Source organism: Panulirus ornatus, chromosome 16, assembly GCF_036320965.1.
Source record: "Panulirus ornatus isolate Po-2019 chromosome 16, ASM3632096v1, whole genome shotgun sequence".
NCBI classification, from domain to species: domain Eukaryota; kingdom Metazoa; phylum Arthropoda; class Malacostraca; order Decapoda; family Palinuridae; genus Panulirus; species Panulirus ornatus.
The window spans coordinates 2,331,022-2,350,653 of NC_092239.1; the positions used below are offsets into that span (position 1 = coordinate 2,331,022).

The 19,632-nt window shown below is 44.2% G+C and overlaps 2 protein-coding genes and 2 long non-coding RNA genes across 4 annotated transcripts in view; 2 read left to right on the top strand and 2 right to left on the bottom strand.

Annotated features, from left to right (window-relative positions):
- Positions 1-4,934, top strand: part of LOC139754024 (uncharacterized) — a 72,819-nt gene extending 67,885 nt beyond the window's left edge. Inside the window, exons 2-4 of the long non-coding RNA XR_011713809.1 lie at positions 1,609-1,761; positions 2,193-2,309; positions 2,522-4,934. This is a non-coding gene — a long non-coding RNA (uncharacterized lncRNA). The remainder of the gene's footprint in view (positions 1-1,608; positions 1,762-2,192; positions 2,310-2,521) is intronic.
- LOC139754025 (uncharacterized) lies at positions 1,769-6,257 on the bottom strand. The gene is made up of 3 exons (XR_011713810.1): positions 6,024-6,257; positions 5,514-5,586; positions 1,769-2,287 (listed from the first exon to the last, which is right to left on the bottom strand). It is a non-coding gene; the product is annotated as an uncharacterized lncRNA (long non-coding RNA).
- An 827-nt stretch (positions 6,258-7,084) lies between these two features.
- LOC139754023 (uncharacterized) lies at positions 7,085-10,703 on the bottom strand. Its single transcript, XM_071670998.1, has 6 exons — positions 10,006-10,703; positions 9,486-9,707; positions 8,822-9,322; positions 8,463-8,684; positions 7,794-8,342; positions 7,085-7,655 (listed from the first exon to the last, which is right to left on the bottom strand). Exons 1-6 carry the CDS (start codon positions 10,513-10,515, stop codon positions 7,344-7,346), a joined length of 2,316 nt encoding a protein of 771 aa, XP_071527099.1. The 5' UTR covers positions 10,516-10,703; the 3' UTR covers positions 7,085-7,343.
- Positions 10,704-14,305: 3,602 nt separating this feature from the next.
- On the top strand, positions 14,306-17,917 carry LOC139754026 (uncharacterized). Its single transcript, XM_071670999.1, has 6 exons — positions 14,306-14,992; positions 15,291-15,512; positions 15,676-16,176; positions 16,317-16,538; positions 16,665-17,213; positions 17,352-17,917. Exons 1-6 carry the CDS (start codon positions 14,504-14,506, stop codon positions 17,661-17,663), a joined length of 2,295 nt encoding a protein of 764 aa, XP_071527100.1. The 5' UTR covers positions 14,306-14,503; the 3' UTR covers positions 17,664-17,917.
- Positions 17,918-19,632: the final 1,715 nt, after the last annotated feature.

Below are 19,632 nucleotides of genomic sequence, written 5' to 3' on the forward strand. Positions count from 1 at the left end.
AGTAAGAAATCAGAGCGAGGAAATCCACTATTAGGTTCGGGACTAACTAGAATCATTTGTCTGATGTAAGACCCTCCCTCCTGCAGCCTAGTCTTACACGTTTTAGATTAGATAGATCAATACTTCCTATTCTTATAGATCGGGTGTCCAATCGGTACGAAATCTAGCTGAAAATTCTTCCACTCTGGGTAACAGTTCATTGTTTGAAGAATGTTAATCCAGGGTTAACTTGTATCAACGTTTACATCTTATAATAAAATTATTTAGCTCTTTACTCAGATTATCTGAGCAGGTATATGTTCTCCGACCTTATCTGGGTACATTCGAGAAAAAATGAAGATAACTTAAATCTAATGAACGATCAACAGATTTGCTGACCATATGTGGTGGCGGAGGTGATGAAGGGTTAGTACAAATGGTAATGATCAAGAGTTGGGAAAGCAGAAGGTTTCCTTGCGGCAAAACGACTCGAATTAGTGAACCAATGTTGATATGTTGATCTGAAGCTAATTAATGTCCATGCTACTTTTTTTTTTTTCTTCCTATAGATAACTAATAAACGGCCAATAGATGCGAGAGTATTCTGTGAAATATGCCAAAAGCAGAAAAGAGTTTTGAATGTTGCACAGACTTGGATATGATTCTCCACATTGTCAGAGCTCCAGCGAAGACGAGAAATTGTTCTCATAAAGTAAGCTATGAGGGGCAGTTAAGCACAGTATTTCGACAACACTAGAGTTAAAAGATGAGGTTAACGGTAAATCTCTCAAGGTAAATCTAACACAATGAGTGTGTGCGAGGCTAGTGTAAGTCTCTGGTGCCTGCTTGCCAAACTTCATGATGAGTTACCAGGCGTCCCCTCATGCACTCCGTGCTAGGATGACACTGTGTCTGACAGAGGATGAAGAGCTTGGCTGCGATGATAACAATAGATATTGGTGTTTGTCAATATCTTTCGCAGTATGTCCCGCGTAAACGGTACGGTCTCTGGCTTCTCAAACTATCAACGATCGTTTCCAGTCCGTATGAGAATGATGACTTTTGGAGTGTGTTCTTTAACGCGATTGTGTTCCGAATGACAACACCTTCACCAAAGGTGACTTTTCACTTTCGGAGTCACCTGGAGGAGGCGGAGCCCGGTGCTTACGGACTCTGCCTCCTCCAGGTGGGTACTGTAGCTCTTGCTCTGCAAACAGGCAGGCAGGTGGAGTTCCTATCCTTGGTCAAAGAAAAAGTTAAAGAACATACACAAGAAAGTAAGACAAGGTTATCTTACTTTTTACGAGCCTGACTCACTTATCTGGTCCTGAATGTAAATCAGAATGATTGTGATTTAATCATTTTTTATCTGAAAATTTGCATAGCTTTGTTTAGTTGAATACTGCACATCTTATTTGCTCATATTATTCTCTTTCACATTTTCCTCTTAAAAGCTAATCCTTAATAGAAATTCTAGATGTTATTTGCACACAAGGAAGAAATCAATGCAAATTTCTTACCTTCAGAATCAGTAATCTCAATCTCCCATTAGCTTCATGATACACAATTATTTTCTATTGACGAACTGTTCAACTGAGTTCAGTATGATAAACATAGACTTGGTTGCAGGCCTGGCGGCCGTGTTGGCGTCGACAGAGAAGGACAGCGCTTGAAGCAACAACACACACGACTTTATGGAGGCGCAGCGGACCCCAAGGGCGTGCTCCACTACTGAACCGCTCCCACTACAGAGGACAAGACTGGGGAACTAGGAAGGAGGAGGTACGAGCGTGTCCCAGTGAGATTTTTCTGATGCGGGGCGCACATGTGGTGCGAGGGAATCTTAAGCGATGGAAGAGACAGAAGTAGGAGAGGGCTGAGAGAACGTATATTCTGACAATACCATTGCATCAGGAACTATGAAAATTAACGGTGTAGGAGGGATATAAAAGACAACGCTCTCCATTAAGAATAGATAAATTATTAAAAGATAGGATTGGTTTATTGGGAAGGCGGAAGAAGATTAAGAAGGATCCTTCCTTCCATACAAATTGAGGTGGAGTTCTGTGTTAGAATGAAATATTCCACCGTGAAGGGAAAACAGATGGAGAGAACCATGCAGAGAATTGTTTTAGAGGAGATAATTTACAGCTCTGGAGGGTTAGTGATGACTGTAGAGCAATCATAGTACCAAGAGAAAGTGGATGTTTCAGAATCTGCAGATGATGCTTTGATGACGGAGGACGTGGGAGAGGACGAACTGGATGACTGACGGCGAAATTCCTGAAGGCGGAGACTGTTCACGTATCTGTAACAATGAGAACACCAAGGTTAGTGTTCCTTCCCCCCCAGCAGCTGTACTATGAAAGTGGTAGTTAAGATTTAGGCAGTTTGAAGGAAACTAAATTATCATATGGATATTTTCATTATGAAATTAAAGATGCACTGAAAATGCCATAATCCTCTGATGATTTTACATCAAAAATGTCAAATATTGCAATTTAAGACGGAAATTCTCTCTTTAATGAGAAGTTTCTTTCAGGACAACTCAGGGTTCTGGAGGACGGAACCTATCAAGAACTACACCCCAGAAATGCACGACGTCCCTGAAACATAAACAAGAGGAATCTACAATTCTGAAATAAGGATCACAGACGTTCATTCTCAGTGACTGAACGAACTCATGCGGCAGACAGCAAGGCGACAGTGATCAAGATATGGATGTAACGCTACACACGGCTACTGCAACATTGCTTCACCAGTCTGGAGAAATGCATGATCAGTCTCTCTCTCTCTCTCTCTCTCTCTCTCTCTCTCTCTCTCTCTCTCTCTCTCTCTCTCTCTCTCTCTCTCTCATAAAGCATTCATAATTCATCTTATGTTTCTCGTTATTACCATATTGGATTAATCTCTTTCTAATCCTTTACTTCCTGTTATCATTTCTTCTTCCCTAACTTTTCTACTGCTTTCACCATTGTTCCACTTTCAACATTGCTCTACTTTTACCGGTCTTTTCTCACTATCATTTCATTTCATAACTTTAAATTCCCATTTTCAAAGCCGTTTTCTCTCACTAATTTCTTCATTTGCAATCATATTTTTCTTTTCATTCATTGCTTCATTTCTTTCTTCTTTCACTGATAAGGTTGTATTTTTGTTTTGTTATACTACTTTGATGGATTACGCAGAGTCTAAGACAACTCATTGTTAGAGAAAAGCTCAACATTTATCGTCAAAGTATAAAATAAACCATTGCATGGCCTTAGATGTTATTGCTAGATATGGTAATTTGTTTCAAAATCATCAAAAAAAGATTAAAAGTTCAGAATGATATCATTAAGAACATAATGTATCAGATCATTATTCATGCAAGATTTTATCATTTGGTATTTATCTTCGGTTGTCATTATTCCGAGGTTATTAAATGGTTTATTTTGGCATCTGTGAATTCTTATTAGTCAGTCCTGTGGCATCAGATCCACGAGAGTTCTTACACATTTCTCCTTCAACAGTGACAGCAAGAGGTGAAGCAGCCAAGTCCCTCACGTACTGGACAATGAATATTCGTTCCACACACCATTCGACTCCTACCCCACCTGGTCGAGAGAGAGAGAGAGAGAGAGAGAGAGAGAGAGAGAGAGAGAGAGAGAGAGAGGTGTATGTATGTATGTATGTGTGTGTGTGTGTGTGTGTGTGTGTGTGTGATGCTTCCTGACGGAGCAGCCTCGCCAGGGGAGCCCGCCCCACCTGGACCAGCCTCGCCAGGGGAGCCCGCCCCACCTGGACCAGCCTCGCCAGGGGAGCCCGCCCCACCTGGACCCCGTCAGTCGTCCTCCAGAGGGCGTGGGTTGCGGCCGAGTCATCATCCATGGTCAGACTTCATGTTGGTAACTCCACCACCGTTGGCTCGTCTTAAGTAATTGGTCAACGGTTGTGGAGTACCTTCGTGAAGCTTACCACATGCAGCGAGCTTCAAGCTTACCACCTCGAGACTGCCCTCAAGCTGACGACGAGTGCAGGACGAGACTCCGGGGGTTACCACATGCAGCGGACTTCAAGCTTACAACGCGCGCAGGACGTCAAGCTGAGTACAAACACCTGGACGTCAAGTTTACAACGAGTACGGAACCTCAAGCTTTCCATGAGTACGAGACGTCAAGCTTGCTATGAGTACCTAAACATCAAGCTTATGACGAGGCCTAAACATCAAGCTTATTACGTGAAAGGGACTTCAAGCTTACTAAGAGCACCTTAATAACGAGACGTCGGGTTACCACAAGAGGCGAACTTCCAGCTTCCCTCATTCCTCGAGCCTCAAGCATCATACATCACAGCATGTAACGTCAGTTCTAAACATTCAGACGTCTTTTCTTCATATAGTTTAAGGAACATTTTCCATAGACTTTGTGGACTTGTTTGTGGCGCGAAGGTTTATATGTCTTTTACAATTTACCGCTAAAAAGTATTTCAATGGTGAACACACTGACGCATGGTCTTGGCTGTGGTGTATTTATAGCAAATAACAGAGTGATCTTAAAGCCCTGAGACCAACAAAAGCTTACTTGTAGCACGACGCTGAAAAAAGATACGAACTTCCAATGAAAATACACCAGACGCGGCTGAGAATAATAACAAACATACGTTTTTGTCTTAAGATACCCTATATGCATGAAAGGAAAATAGAAATCTTATGTAAGTGCTATTACAGTGTGCAGGTGCGAATTAGTTTGATGTAGACTAACTTCGTCTTGCCATTATTCTAGTGCTGTTTTCTTCGCGTCAGTCTGTGATGTTATGTTTCCTTCGCGTCAATCTGAGATATGATATCATTTTAGTCATGTTAAGCCTTAAATGTGTGTGTCATTACTGGAAATAAAATGTAAATTCATTTAGTAATAGTTTCACCAAACCAGCATTCTGTTTTATTTCACTACTTAATAAAAATCACAACTAAGTTTTTCAATCTTTTCTTTCATCCACAAAACCATAAGAGGAAAGCTGTGGTTTATTTTCATATTTATGACAAAGTACAATTACCAAGTCCTCGACGCAGTGAGGTAGGGAATGGAAAACACGAGGGAAACGTATGGAGGATGAGGACAAATGGCAGACGAAAAATGTAAAAAAAGTTTGATTACTATTTGCGCACTACGGAAAGAATTTTACACACGTGTTGTCCCGTTTCTTAACTTCGTAAATATATATCATGTATCTATTCATTTGTCTGTACACACACACACACACACACACACACACACACCAGCCTAAGCCCTAAGGACTAAGTTGAGCGTAGGTCGACTGAAATGCCTAGGATTTAAACACTGTGGGAGGGAGCCAGTTGGGGGGTGGGGTTTAAATACGTAAATGATGGTCATCAACGTTAACTACCACACTAGGGAAGCCCGTGTGTGTGTGTGTGTGTGTGTGTGTGTGTGTGTGTAATGGTGTAGAATAAGACGATTGAACGTTCCAGAAAAAATGTTTCTCATGACTGCTAAACTTTGGCAGATAACAAGTGTTAACATTAGTCTTACTGTTCTAATGGTTCTCGATCCACTTCACTGTATCACTTTCCTTGTAGCCTCTGGAGTCAGCGTGGGCCTGGGTCTGTGAAGGTATACATTCGTCCATCAATGTGTCCATCACAGACTTTGACGTTATCCCTCAGTGCGATTATAGGAATCAGTTAGCTCTGTTCTACAGACAAACATTTCCCTAACGTTAAATAGTGGTTAATGGTTCACTTAACAATCCTCGTGTGAATATATAGATATGTATATAAAAATATCATGAACAAAATTTCTTGCAAAGCTGATGATCCTGTAATTTCTCCAGCGAGGTCCTTTGACAGCACCATTGACCCCGGCCTCTTTAAAGAACCATAACCATCACCTGAGTAAGCATACAAGCAACACGGGTGCTTCATCAACGCAGCCGTGAACTCTATAGCACTCCCTGCGGTGCTGTCAGTGACACTAAACATTACTGAATCCTATTATGACATATATCTATATAAAAATCTATCTGCTTAACGTATAACATACCTGACATGTTGATACATTGTCCTTAAGGTTCCGTACGTCTATCTAAGGTGTTAAGGCGTATTCAATGTCCGCACTGAGGGTATCTGCAAGCAGTCTTGGTCACGGGTGGAACACAGAGGTACTGTATGTACTCTTCTAACAAGTGACGAAAACTTGATGAGGTTCATTTATTATAAGGGGTATCTAAACCTATTACTCGTTATGTACCTCATTGCGGGGGGAAATGATAAACAGAAGTACGTCTCAGGGAGTAACAAAAACAACTGTTATTTATATACTTAGTATACATAAAACTTATGGAACACTGAGGAGCGTTGTAAAGAGGTAACGAAAAAAAGATTTGGTTCTCCAGAAAGGGTAACTAAACCAAACAGTCCACTGGTAGCTCAAAATGGTTAAAAACATAACTCCCTGCATTTACGTTACCAACGGCTTAATAAATGTCCGTAAGATAGAAGCCCTCCTAGATGCCTTTGTCAAGCTAAATGGTTAGGGATAAAACTGTCTCAACTGTTCACTGGGATTGTGGTGAATAAAGAGAGTGTTAGGAAAAACAGAGGGTTCGTGACACAGAGCGATGATAATGACCATGGAATCATGAATTACAAAGATAATACTGAGTCATGAAGTCGAAGATATTGTTGAGATTATGAACTTCTGTCATTAAGAACGTCTGTAAACTTACATTGAAAGAAAACGAAATATTATAAGCAGTAACTAAAGTAAAATCTTCTGGAGCCACTGGGTGAATGATTTTGATTAATATTATCATTGAGGAAGTGTACACAGCCCCATTTAAGGGAAACCACCTGATACGAATATTCTAACGGTGGCTCAGAGTAAAATATATTTAATGTGGCACGTTACATGCTTCTCTTCTGGTCGTCGTAAGCCGTGAGTAAAGTGGTTAATGTTTGCACGAGCATCAAAATGCATTGATATTACATGGTGATCTAACAACGAAACTATGATGTTGACGTCCACCTCATGATATTCACCTCTGGTCCCAATATAAGTTCAATCCAGGAACCCCACAATGAAAGGCTTTACAAAAAATTATGTTTTTCTATTTAATTTATAAAAATATACAAATAACAAAATAACAGTACATGAGATTCCAAATGAAGATTTACATTTCATGTCTTTGGTAGGATTGCGAATGTTCTGGTGATGGTTGTCATGTCTTTGGTAAATGTACTACAGATGAGACAGGAGGCTACTGCTGGCTCCTGCTGGGGGACACGAGCCGGTGTTGAGAGGTGTGTGTGTTGCTACAGACGTGGGTACTGACTGGATCCTCTCCGCCATTCCTAGCTCTCTTCATTGGCAACTTTCCTTCTTGCTGCTGCAGCTCCTCTCGCTGGTCTGCTCTTGGCTCGTCCTCATGACATGGCTGGTCCTCCTACCGGACACTTTAGTCGCCGTGATGGTGAGGACACCGTCCGAGGACACAGCAGCATTGATATCATTCATATCCACCACCCCAGGCAGGGTAAAGCGACGACGAAAGCTCTTGCTGCTCCGCAGGTTTCCCTCCTCATTCTCCATCTCACCTTCTACCTCCACCTCCCCCTCACCAACAACTCTCACCATGACGTTTCCCTTCATGAAGTCACCCACATCAATCACCACCTGAGGAAGAAACAATAAACTTTATTATATAAGAAATTATTCCTTCAAAATTGAATGATATAATCTAAGTTCTGGAAGACAATACTCAGCAAAGACACTTTGTTTTCTATACACCTGAAACAATAGTGGTGAACCCACCTGGTGGCCATGCTGGTTCTCGGTGACCTTCACCGCCTGGTTCTCGTCTCGCAAGTCACACTCCCGCAAGTTTCTGTAGAGGGAGAGGTCGTCGCTCGAGGACCTCACCTTGCCGAACTTGGTCAGCACATCCTGGACGGCCGTCTCGAAGTCCTGACGAACATCTTGGAAGAAAGAGTCGTGGAAGAAGAGACCTTTGTGGCATATGGGCAGGAAGGAGTCCAGTCCCCACGAGTCTCCATCAGCAGTCCAACCCTCCATCTGTGTTTGTTCTTGGCTGAAGGTTTTGTCAACACCAATATCTTCTGTGACTGAGGACGAGGAGAGTGTGGTGCTCCCTCTATTGTTGGAGGATTTCTGGTTTATTTTCTGGCTCACAACCTTCTCATCGTCTACGCTGGAAGCCAGTGTTTCCACTGAGGAACTCTGCTTCACGTTTCTTGAGACATTTGTGACTGAGGAAGATAATTCTTTTCCTGCTGTCTCTTGAGTGCTTGTTATGGTGACGTCCTTAACAGTATCATTGTTTACTGTTGTACTGGATGGTTCCTGTTAGAGTTAACGGTTCATCAGAGAAGCTACAATATATATAGTGGAGCTTAACAGTAAACAGTCAGGATCTGTAAGTCATTATGTAAACATATCATTGATCAAAATATAATTACTAACCTTCTTTGGCACAATGACAGTGAGGACGCCGTCGGAGGACATGGTGGAAGTGATGGCCTCTGGCTTGACCAGACCAGGGAAGGAGAACCGACGACGGAAACTCTTCTTGGAGACTGAGCCCTCCTGTCGCTGCTCCACACTGCCCTCCACAACCAACTCGTCCTCGTCAACAACCTTCACCTTCACGTCTCCACTCAGGAAGTCTCTCACGTCCATCACCACCTGAAGATACAACAAGATACAGTTGTGAGTTTTCGTATCACATGTCATGACAGAGTTATAAAACAGTAATCAAGAAGTCATTAAGCACACGTGAACCTTCCGAGCAGACCCTCGTCAGGAGGAGGTTGTGGCCATACCTTGTGACTCTGGTGATCCTCTGTGAGAGACACTGCCTGGTTCTCCTCCTGCAGGTTACGTTCTCGTAGACTTCTGTAGCAGGTCATGTCGTCACTCACACGACTCTCTCCCCAAGTATCCACGACTTTCTTCACGGCCGCCTCGAAGTCCTTACGAGCTTCCTCGAAGAATGAGTCGTGGAAGAAGAGACCCTTACGAGATATGGGCAGCAGGAAGTCTGAGAAGTCAGTCGAAGATGTGACGTCCACATTATTATCTTCAGACTTGGTTGTCTCGTCTGTTGACGCCTTCTTGTCTTCATCTTCTCCTCCTAACTGGACTGTGAGTTCCGTTTTGTAGGTCTTATTTCTGTTGGCATTTGACATCCTTGAAGATGTCGTGTTAAGAGTCGCAGAGTTGCAGACCGAACTGGAATCTCCTAAGGTCACATCGCTCTCTCTGGAGTGAGTCACAGAGCTGACCTTGTTGATGTCCACTTCTGCTTCACGTACTACAGTTTCCTGAGGAAATAAGACAGTTTCTTAGGAATGAAATACTTGATCTCAACCTTGAACTAGATAGTTCATATTTTCTTTCGTCTTCTAACAGAAGTATCGAAATTTGTCATAAACGAATGTGAAGGTTTTATGAGGTAAATATGAATATTAAGAAAGAAGAACTAACCTTCTTTGGCACAATAATTGTAAGGATGCCGTCAGATGACATGGTGGAGGTGACGTCGTCTGGCCTGACCAGACCAGGGAAGGAGAACCGACGACGGAAACTCTTCTTGGAGACTGAGCCCTCCTGTCGCTGCTCCACACTGCCCTCCACCACCAACTCGTCCTCGTCAACCACCTTCACCTTCACGTCTCCACTCAGGAAGTCTTTCACGTCCATCACCACCTGAGGAAAATATTCCAATTAAAGTCTGATGTTGACGTGGTTTTTCATGACGTGTTCCCATCAGGGTATGTGATGGAAATATATGACGGAACTGTCTACCTGCACATATATGATGGACAAACCAAGTTTATTTAATGAACAGCTAAAGTACGTCTTTATAGCTACATACATAATGAACAGGTAAAGTAGGTCTTTATAGCTACATACATAATGAACAGACCAAAGTTACAGAATTAAGAGTTAAAGTTGACTTGTCTAAGACTGAAGTTGGTGAGTGAGAAACGAGATTGTGACCTGCCTGGTGACTGTTGTTGTCTTGTGTTACTGTGACCGCCTGGTTACTCTCTGTCAGGTTGGACTCTCGCAGCTTCCTGTAGCAAGTCAGGTCATCCCCCAGGGTTGACCTGTGACCCCAGTGGTCCAGCACGTCCCTCACGGCCGCCTCAAAGTGTTGTCGAGCCTCCGTGAAGAAGGCGTCGTGGTAGAACTGTCCTCGACATGAGATGGGCAGAAGGAGGTGGTCCTCGTCTCCTGACTCTGCCTCCCTCAGTCTGTTAATGATGCTGTTGTTGATGATGCTGTTGGCGCTGTTGTTGGCGCTGTTGTTGGTGATGCTGTTGTTGGTGATGCTGTTGTTGGTGCTCCTGGTTATGCTTGTGCTGCTGCTGCTGTGATATCTGTTGGTGGCACTGCTGCTGCTGGTGGTGCTCCTGTTACTGTTGCAACAGGAGGATGTAATACTGTTGTCCCTGATGGTGTTGCTGTCCACACTGGCAGATGGTGTGTGTTGCTGCTGTGTTGGGGCCATGATGCTGTACCGGGAGTCTGAGATAACAACACTTATTATGTTCACAATATGATGAACGTGGTCAGGTGTGGAGCAGTAGTGGCGATCCTTCCTTCCTGGTGGTGGCTGACTTGTGTCTGGCTCACTCTTGCCTCTAACAGCTTTTATGTCGGCCGAGTTGGCCCCACGCCCGTCCCTGGCTGGACCCGCGCCCGACCACTACCCGCCCACGCCCTCTGATGTCACTATGACGTAATGCGCTGAGTGGAATGCCGTTCGCTAGTCAGTCTCCACAGAACCTTGTGGAACATTCTAGTTTACCATTCTTTAACATCTTCCTCACTCAGGTTATCTTAATCGTGTTCATAATCCGTCATGAACAAGGTACAGACTGACATACCATCTGGTGTTGCAGGAACACGAAGGCATCTGGACGCAACACAAAAACCGCGCGAGCAACACATCGCCGAACAACAGTTTCCTTATACGGTGAGACCTTGTGTGATGTTCACCTACCCCAGGGTCAACCCTCGCTGTTCACATGGTACAAACACCGTAGCTGACACTGGCTGACCAATCGTGAACACGTCTGGTGACGCTAACGTATGATATGTGTTGTTAATGAGTTGTGTGTGTAGGAGTTGTTCATCCTGCTTGAGGCGGTTGTAATCATGGCTTGTTATTTATGTTGATAAGACTTGAAGTGAGACACACACTCAAGTTAAGGAAAGACAATCATATATATATATATATATATATATATATATATATATATATATATATATATATATATATATATATATATATATATATATATGAGTGCATTGAAGTGATGATCAATGAGCAGATGGAGAGTAAGATAACCGGTAAAGATAGAACATGAAGACAGAGGAGGAGGAGGAGCAGGAGCAGGAGGAGGAGGAGAGGAGCAGGAGGAGGAGGAGGGTAGAGGAGGAGGAGGGTAGAGGAGGAGGAGGAGGAGGGTAGAGGAGGAGGAGGAGGGTAGGTGTGTGATGCATGAAGGCGAAAGATTTCCAGAGCAGTCCGGCGGCACCTTGGTTATGATGAGCCATACAAACAGGACGAACACGGAGGGTGTGAGTTGGTTCCGGCCATCACATGAACACGCCTCAGTCAGGAGGGCAGTACTTCCCTGGGCGGCTGTTGTATACAAGGCAGCAGGCAAATAGCATTCAGACTATCGCCTCTTGAAAGCAGAGCGTCATGTGACAGGAAACTTGTGAAGTTAGAAGCTACCTCGCGCGCGCGGGGGGAGGAGGGTGTCATTGCATGAGTGGCGGGGTGGCGACGAGAATGATTGAAGGCACCATGTATGAATATGTACATGTGTATATATGTGTATATCTGTGTCTGTATATGCATGTATACATTGAAATGTATAGGTATGTATATGTGCGTGTGTGGGCGTTTATGTCTAATCATGTGTATGTGGGTGGGTTGGGCCATTCTTTCGTCTGTTTCCTTACGCTACCTCGCTAACGCGGGAGACAGCAACAAAGTATAATAGATAGATAAATTATATATATATCATTAGTGGGATCCCACGATAGCTTCAGCCTGTGTACACGCAGCCGTCCACAAAGCTTCCACAAAGTACCATACAAACGTACACAACACAACATCGGAAGTCGAAACTGCGGGCAGATAACAGTGGTTCAGCGTGACGTATGGGACGCATGGCTCAGAGCGACGCATGGGATGCATGGCTCAGAGTGACGCATGGGATGCATGGCTAAGCGAGACGCATGGGACGCATGGCTCAGCGTGACGCATGGGACGCATGGCTCAGCGTGACGCATGGGAAGCATGGCTCAATGTGACGCATGGGACGCATGGCTCAGCGTGACGCATGAGATGCATGGCTCAGCGTGACGCATGGGATGCATGGCTCAGCGTGACGCATGGGACGCATGGCTCAGCGTGACGCATGGGATGCGTGGCTCAGCGTGACGCATGGGACGCATGGCTCAGCGTGACGCATGGGATGCATGGCTCAGTCCTGGGGACCCATACTTCCCATAACATACATTACTCACGTGGAGGCAGGACCCGCCAGCAGGGTCTTCAAATCTGTTGATGATACGAAATAAGAAAGTAAAAGCCAGTTCAAGGAAGACTGGCTGAGTATCTAAAGACGTTTGGAGAAACAGAAGAACTGGTTATAGACATGACAGATGCACAAGAGTACACTGAAACTTGAAGGAATGCATTTTGGCGGAAATGTATCAATTGTGAATACAAAATGCGTGATAAAATCTTATTAGAAGTTCAAGAAGAAAAGGACCTTGGAATGCTAATATGTGAAGACCTAAAGTACTTTATGTACTTAAGGTCTTCACGCCCAGTAGCAGACAACAAAGCTGGAAATATGAACCACAACAGAAAGGACAGAATGCTCACTCCTCACAACACGGTGGTCGGGCCTCGTCTGGAATACGATGTTCTGTTTTGGATGACCAAACTTGATCAAAGACGAAGTAGACAGTAGAACAAACTCATAGAAAAACAACAAAACCAATTCCGTCGCAGAGAAATAAGCCATATAGAATAAATAAGACTCAGAACTTCTAAAAATTCTTCATCCCAAGAACTTGCTCATGATCTTCAGTCACACTTTCCTGCGTCGCTTCCATACCATCGTAACGTGATCATGCGGACTGTGGTGTTGATTCTTAGCTATTTTCCTGCAGGATGTTGAGCCATGTGGACTGGTGGGTCAGCACATGACGTCTGCCTTATTGTCATGTATCACTAACTCGTAGATGAACAACTCAGGATGTTATTGTTGTCCTCCAACACATAACTTTGTCATGGTCCATCACGTCTTCAGTTCAATGTCCCTCCAATGTACTTCCATGTACTTACAGTAGTACTCCTGACTCACGAAACAATGTTGTACTTACGACAGTGCCCTGTATTTGGCAACAGCGCGCTACTCACGGTTGTCACTCGTGTCTGGCAACACCGTAGTACTTAGAGTAGTCCTCCTGGTCTTAGAAAACACCGAGGTACGCACGGGTGTTCACTGTGTCTGGTCACACTGTTGTACTTACGGCAGTGCCCCGTGTCTGCCAACGTTGTTGTACCTACGGAAATCCACTGTGTGTTTGGCGCCACTGTGGTACTTACGTCCACCCCCTGTATCCACCAACACTGTCATACTTACGGCCACCCCCTGTATCCACCAGCACTGTCATACTTACAACAGTCACATGCGTCTGACAGAACCGTCGTACTGACACCATGATAACTAGTAGATAAACAAAACTCTAAACGCATCACCTTATTAACAATCTGTGACGACACGTCCTTTAAAATTCTCGCATTAGAATTACAACATAAATACTGACAGGAAAAGCGCGCCATGTGTGTACATAAGACAGAATAAAGTGACAAGTAAGACTCCACATGACGTCATGCTTTGCGTAATACCTTGAGAGCCGTCCATATATGTGGCTGTATTACTCTGAGGTGAGATTCGCTTGACTGACTCAAGGAAGCAACGCGCATGACCTAAATGGGAAAACTGGTAAAGAAAATGAAGTTTTAAACCGTTCTTCATGTTAACTAAACCGTTCTTCATGGTAACTAAACCGTTCTTCATGGTAACTGATATTGTTCTTCGTCAGTGAGAAGTTAAGTATACTAGAACGACTCATACGAATCTATTGATGTGAATAAATACATTAAAACATACATTAAGCAGAAGGGATTCTCCCGCGGCTTCTAGTACGTACCAGATCAGCTGAGAGATTACGTCATGGTGACGTCAGAAGGCGTGGGCGGGTAGTGGTCGGGCGCGGGTCCAGCCAGGGACGGGCGTGGGGCCAACTCGGCCGACATAAAAGCTGTTGGAGGCAAGAGTGAGCCAGACACAAGTCAGCCACCACCAGGAAGGAAGGATCGCCACTACTGCTCCACACCTGACCACGTTCATCATATTGTGAACATAATAAGTGTTGTTATCTCAGACTCCCGGTACAGCATCATGGCCCCAACACAGCAGCAACACACACCATCTGCCAGTGTGGACAGCAACACCATCAGGGACAACAGTATTACATCCTCCTGTTGCAACAGTAACAGGAGCACCACCAGCAGCAGCAGTGCCACCAACAGATATCACAGCAGCAGCAGCACAAGCATAACCAGGAGCACCAACAACAGCATCACCAACAACAGCATCACCAACAACAGCATCACCAACAACAGCATCATTAACAGACTGAGGGAGGCGGAGTCAGGAGACGAGGACCACCTCCTTCTGCCCATCTCATGTCGAGGACAGTTCTACCACGACGCCTTCTTCACGGAGGCTCGACAACACTTTGAGGAGGCCGTGAGGGACGTGCTGGACCACTGGGGTCACAGGTCAACCCTGGGGGATGACCTGACTTGCTACAGGAAGCTGCGAGAGTCCAACCTGGCAGAGAGTAGCCAGGCGGTCACAGTAACACAAGACAACAACAGTCACCAGGCAGGTCACAATCTCGTTTCTCACTCACCAACTTCAGTCTTAGACAAGTCAACTTTAACTCTTAATTCTGTAACTTTGGTCTGTTCATTATGTATGTAGCTATAAAGACCTACTTTACCTGTTCATTATGTATGTAGCTATAAAGACGTACTTTAGCTGTTCATTAAATAAACTTGGTTTGTCCATCATATATGTGCAGGTAGACAGTTCCGTCATATATTTGCATCACATACCCTGATGGGAACACGTCATGAAAAACCACGTCAACATCAGACTTTAATTGGAATATTTATCTCAGGTGGTGATGGACGTGAAAGACTTCCTGAGTGGAGACGTGAAGGTGAAGGTGGTTGACGAAGACGAGTTGGTGGTGGAGGGCAGTGTGGAGCAGCGACAGGAGGGCTCAGTCTCCAAGAAGAGTTTCCGTCGTCGGTTCTCCTTCCCTGGTCTGGTCAGGCCAGACGACGTCACCTCCACCATGTCATCTGACGGCATCCTTACAATTATTGTGCCAAAGAAGGTTAGTTCTTCTTTCTTAATATTCATATTTACCTCATAAAACCTTCACATTCGTTTATGACAAATTTCGATACTTCTGTTAGAGGACGAAAGAAAATATGAACTATCTAGTTCAAGGTTGAGATCAAGTATTTCATTTCTAAAAAAAACTCATATTTCCTCAGGAAACTGTAGTACGTGAAGCAGAAGTGGACATCAACAAGGTCAGCTCTGTGACTCACTCCAGAGAGAGCGATGTGACCTTAGGAGATTCCAGTTCGGTCTGCAACTCTGCGACTCTTAACACGACATCTTCAAGGATGTCAAATGCCAACAGAAATAAGACCTACAAAACGGAACTCACAGTCCAGTTAGGAGGAGAAGATGAAGACAAGAAGGCGTCAACAGACGAGACAACCAAGTCTGAAGATAATAATGTGGACGTCACATCTTCGACTGACTTCTCAGACTTCCTGCTGCCCATATCTCGTAAGGGTCTCTTCTTCCACGACTCATTCTTCGAGGAAGCTCGTAAGGACTTCGAGGCGGCCGTGAAGAAAGTCGTGGATACTTGGGGAGAGAGTCGTGTGAGTGACGACATGACCTGCTACAGAAGTCTACGAGAACGTAACCTGCAGGAGGAGAACCAGGCAGTGTCTCTCACAGAGGATCACCAGAGTCACAAGGTATGGCCACAACCTCCTCCTGACGAGGGTCTGCTCGGAAGGTTCATGTGTGCTTAATGACTTCTTGATTACTGTTTTATAACTCTGTCATGACGACATGTGATACGAAAACTCACAACTGTATCTTGTTGTATCTTCAGGTGGTGATGGACGTGAGAGACTTCCTGAGTGGAGACGTGAAGGTGAAGGTTGTTGACGAGGACGAGTTGGTGGTGGAGGGCAGTGTGGAGCAGCGACAGGAGGGCTCAGTCTCCAAGAAGAGTTTCCGTCGTCGGTTCTCCTTCCCTGGTCTGGTCAAGCCAGAGGCCATCACTTCCACCATGTCCTCCGACGGCGTCCTCACTGTCATTGTGCCAAAGAAGGTTAGTAATTGTATTTTCATCAATAATATGTTTACATAATGACTTACAGATCCTGACTGTTTACTGTTAGGCTCCTCTATATATATATATATTGTAGCTTCTCTGATGAACCGTTAACTCTAACAGAAACCATCCAGTACAACAGTAAACAATGATACTGTTAAGGACGTCACCATAACAAGCACTCAAGAGACAGCAGGAAAAGAATTATCTTCCTCAGTCACAAATGTCTCAAGAAACGTGAAGCAGAGTTCCTCAGTGGAAACACTGGCTTCCAGCGTAGACGATGAGAAGGTTGTGAGCCAGAAAATAAACCAGAAATCCTCCAACAATAGAGGGAGCACCACACTCTCCTCGTCCTCAGTCACAGAAGATATTGGTGTTGACAAAACCTTCAGCCAAGAACAAACACAGATGGAGGGTTGGACTGCTGATGGAGACTCGTGGGGACTGGACTCCTTCCTGCCCATATGCCACAAAGGTCTCTTCTTCCACGACTCTTTCTTCCAAGATGTTCGTCAGGACTTCGAGACGGCCGTCCAGGATGTGCTGACCAAGTTCGGCAAGGTGAGGTCCTCGAGCGACGACCTCTCCCTCTACAGAAACTTGCGGGAGTGTGACTTGCGAGACGAGAACCAGGCGGTGAAGGTCACCGAGAACCAGCATGGCCACCAGGTGGGTTCACCACTATTGTTTCAGGTGTATAGAAAACAAAGTGTCTTTGCTGAGTATTGTCTTCCAGAACTTAGATTATATCATTCAATTTTGAAGGAATAATTTCTTATATAATAAAGTTTATTGTTTCTTCCTCAGGTGGTGATTGATGTGGGTGACTTCATGAAGGGAAACGTCATGGTGAGAGTTGTTGGTGAGGGGGAGGTGGAGGTAGAAGGTCAGATGGAGAATGAGGAGGGAAACCTGCGGAGCAGCAAGAGCTTTCGTCGTCGCTTTACCCTGCCTGGGGTGGTGGATATGAACGATATCAATGCTGCTGTGTCCTCGGACGGTGTCCTCACCATCACGGCGACTAAAGTGTCCGGTAGGAGGACCAGCCATGTCATGAGGACGAGCCAAGAGCAGACCAGCGAGAGGAGCTGCAGCAGCAAGAAGGAAAGTTGCCAATGAAGAGAGCTAGGAATGGCGGAGAGGATCCAGTCAGTACCCACGTCTGTAGCAACACACACACCTCTCAACACCGGCTCGTGTCCCCCAGCAGGAGCCAGCAGTAGCCTCCTGTCTCATCTGTACTACATTACCAAAGACATGACAACCATCACCAGAACATAAGCGATCCTACCAAAGATTTATCGAGTAAATTTTCATTCTTTTGTAACAATTTTCATACGTATATTTTTTATACAATAAACGTAATATATAAATGCGTATACATATCATGACTCCAAACTTTGGCATGTCTCCCTCACCTTCTGTATGGTATGATGAGGATAGCATTAGCTCTGGCATAGTGATATGATACTCTGTTGTTCTGTCAGGCTACATATATAGTGATGACCATTCCTTCATTCTCACAATACAGCCACAACCTATTTGTACATGTACGTAAATTGACCCCACCCCTTCACCATGTACATACAAAGGCCCAACCCCTTCACTATGTACACAAGGAGCCCACTCTTTGATCATGATCACACAGGGGTCTCAACCCTTCACCATGCATTTCCACCGTAGATATTTTTCACATTTCGTTTTTTCTGATCCATTTACTCCTGTGCCTGCATGTTGTCCAGAGCGCAGGGAATCGAATCTTTCACTTAGCGGAACAAAATTCCTACTCTGATATCCACTACATTTAAGATCAGCCGATGTTTCGACATCCAGACTAGACCTACTCAGGTACGCTTCTGCAATCCACAATCTCTACACGTCATGTCTCTGCCAGTGATCTAGACATTCAAAGGTACTGGGGAAGATAACAGATCAAGAAGAAATTTGAATTTGATATCGGTATTACTTTAAAGGATACTAGCAGATAAAGTCCTTCCGGGCTCACATCTACTACTTATTACCGAAGGTCAGAAATTACATCAAATTTGCGTTGAAAACTAAGTCGAATACAGCTGCTGATTACTGACCACCGACCTCGGGAATAAAACATTAGAAATAACTAGGAGATTCATATTATATGAATTGTTTTCTCTTAAGCTTCTTATGACCAGAGAAAACAGTATATTGTAAGGGCTAACTAAAGATAGATTTATATCTTTGACATTTCATGAATGAATCAGTCCATCTCTTGGTTCTCCACAGTAATACATATTTTTGTCGTTGTTTTTCTTATCTTCTTTTTCACTTGAATAAACAGTCAAGACTGACTAATGTTATCTAACATCTATTTCTATGAATATAAGTTTGATACCGTAAAATGTATAGGAAAGTCTACACATTAAAACCTGAAGAGATCTGTTTAGGAAACCAAGTTTTTTCTTCACTTTTGAACAGTTGTTCTGATTATACAGAGGTCCAGTACGTACTCTAAGAAAAACACTGCACTTGTTTCAAGTCCGGGAAGGTTCTAGTTCTATAATTACTTAACAGATAGAAGTCTAAAGTAATGCAAATCATCAACTCTCATTATCTGACTTCAAAATTTGTACCCACGAACCATGTCCCGTAGTGTTGAGCTACACTGTAGCTGAGGCTTGATATAATAGAACACATGATCAAAGTAATCGCAACACAGCTACAGCGGCCCTGGCTACCCTGTGGAGATGAAAACATCACCCAGAGAGGTAGGAGTTACACCTGGTGAAGACTATCCTCCTCCACATACTGACCCACTTCCCAGTACCCACACAACTCGTCTCTAGATCACTCATACAGAATCTGTACAGTGTACAAGGTCCAAAGATTCGTCACAGAAGAGAAATATCCTTATATCGAGAATACCCAAGACCATTATCAACGATTTGAGATGAGAAACTTGGTACCTGCTTCACTGAAACAACATAAACATCCGGGCAGAAGCTGGAAGACAACACAACAAGAGCTCGACGCTGGACTGATGTGGAACTTGTTTTCATGGAGTCTCAAAGCCCTGACACAGAGGCTCCGGTCATCCAATGGCATACAAAAT

Bases quoted from the DNA above. Each gene is read 5' to 3' on its own strand.
- LOC139754023 (XM_071670998.1), bottom strand. From the start codon at position 10,515: ATGGCCCCAACACAGCAGCAACACACACCATCTGCCAGTGTGGACAGC. The intron at 8,343-8,462 runs GTTAGTAATTAT...TAACTCTAACAG, and splicing joins CTGTCATTGTGCCAAAGAAG to GAACCATCCAGTACAACAGT. The intron at 7,656-7,793 runs GTGGGTTCACCA...TTTCTTCCTCAG, and splicing joins AGAACCAGCATGGCCACCAG to GTGGTGATTGATGTGGGTGA.
- LOC139754026 (XM_071670999.1), top strand. From the start codon at position 14,504: ATGGCCCCAACACAGCAGCAACACACACCATCTGCCAGTGTGGACAGC. The intron at 16,177-16,316 runs GTATGGCCACAA...TTGTATCTTCAG, and splicing joins AGGATCACCAGAGTCACAAG to GTGGTGATGGACGTGAGAGA. The intron at 17,214-17,351 runs GTGGGTTCACCA...TTTCTTCCTCAG, and splicing joins AGAACCAGCATGGCCACCAG to GTGGTGATTGATGTGGGTGA.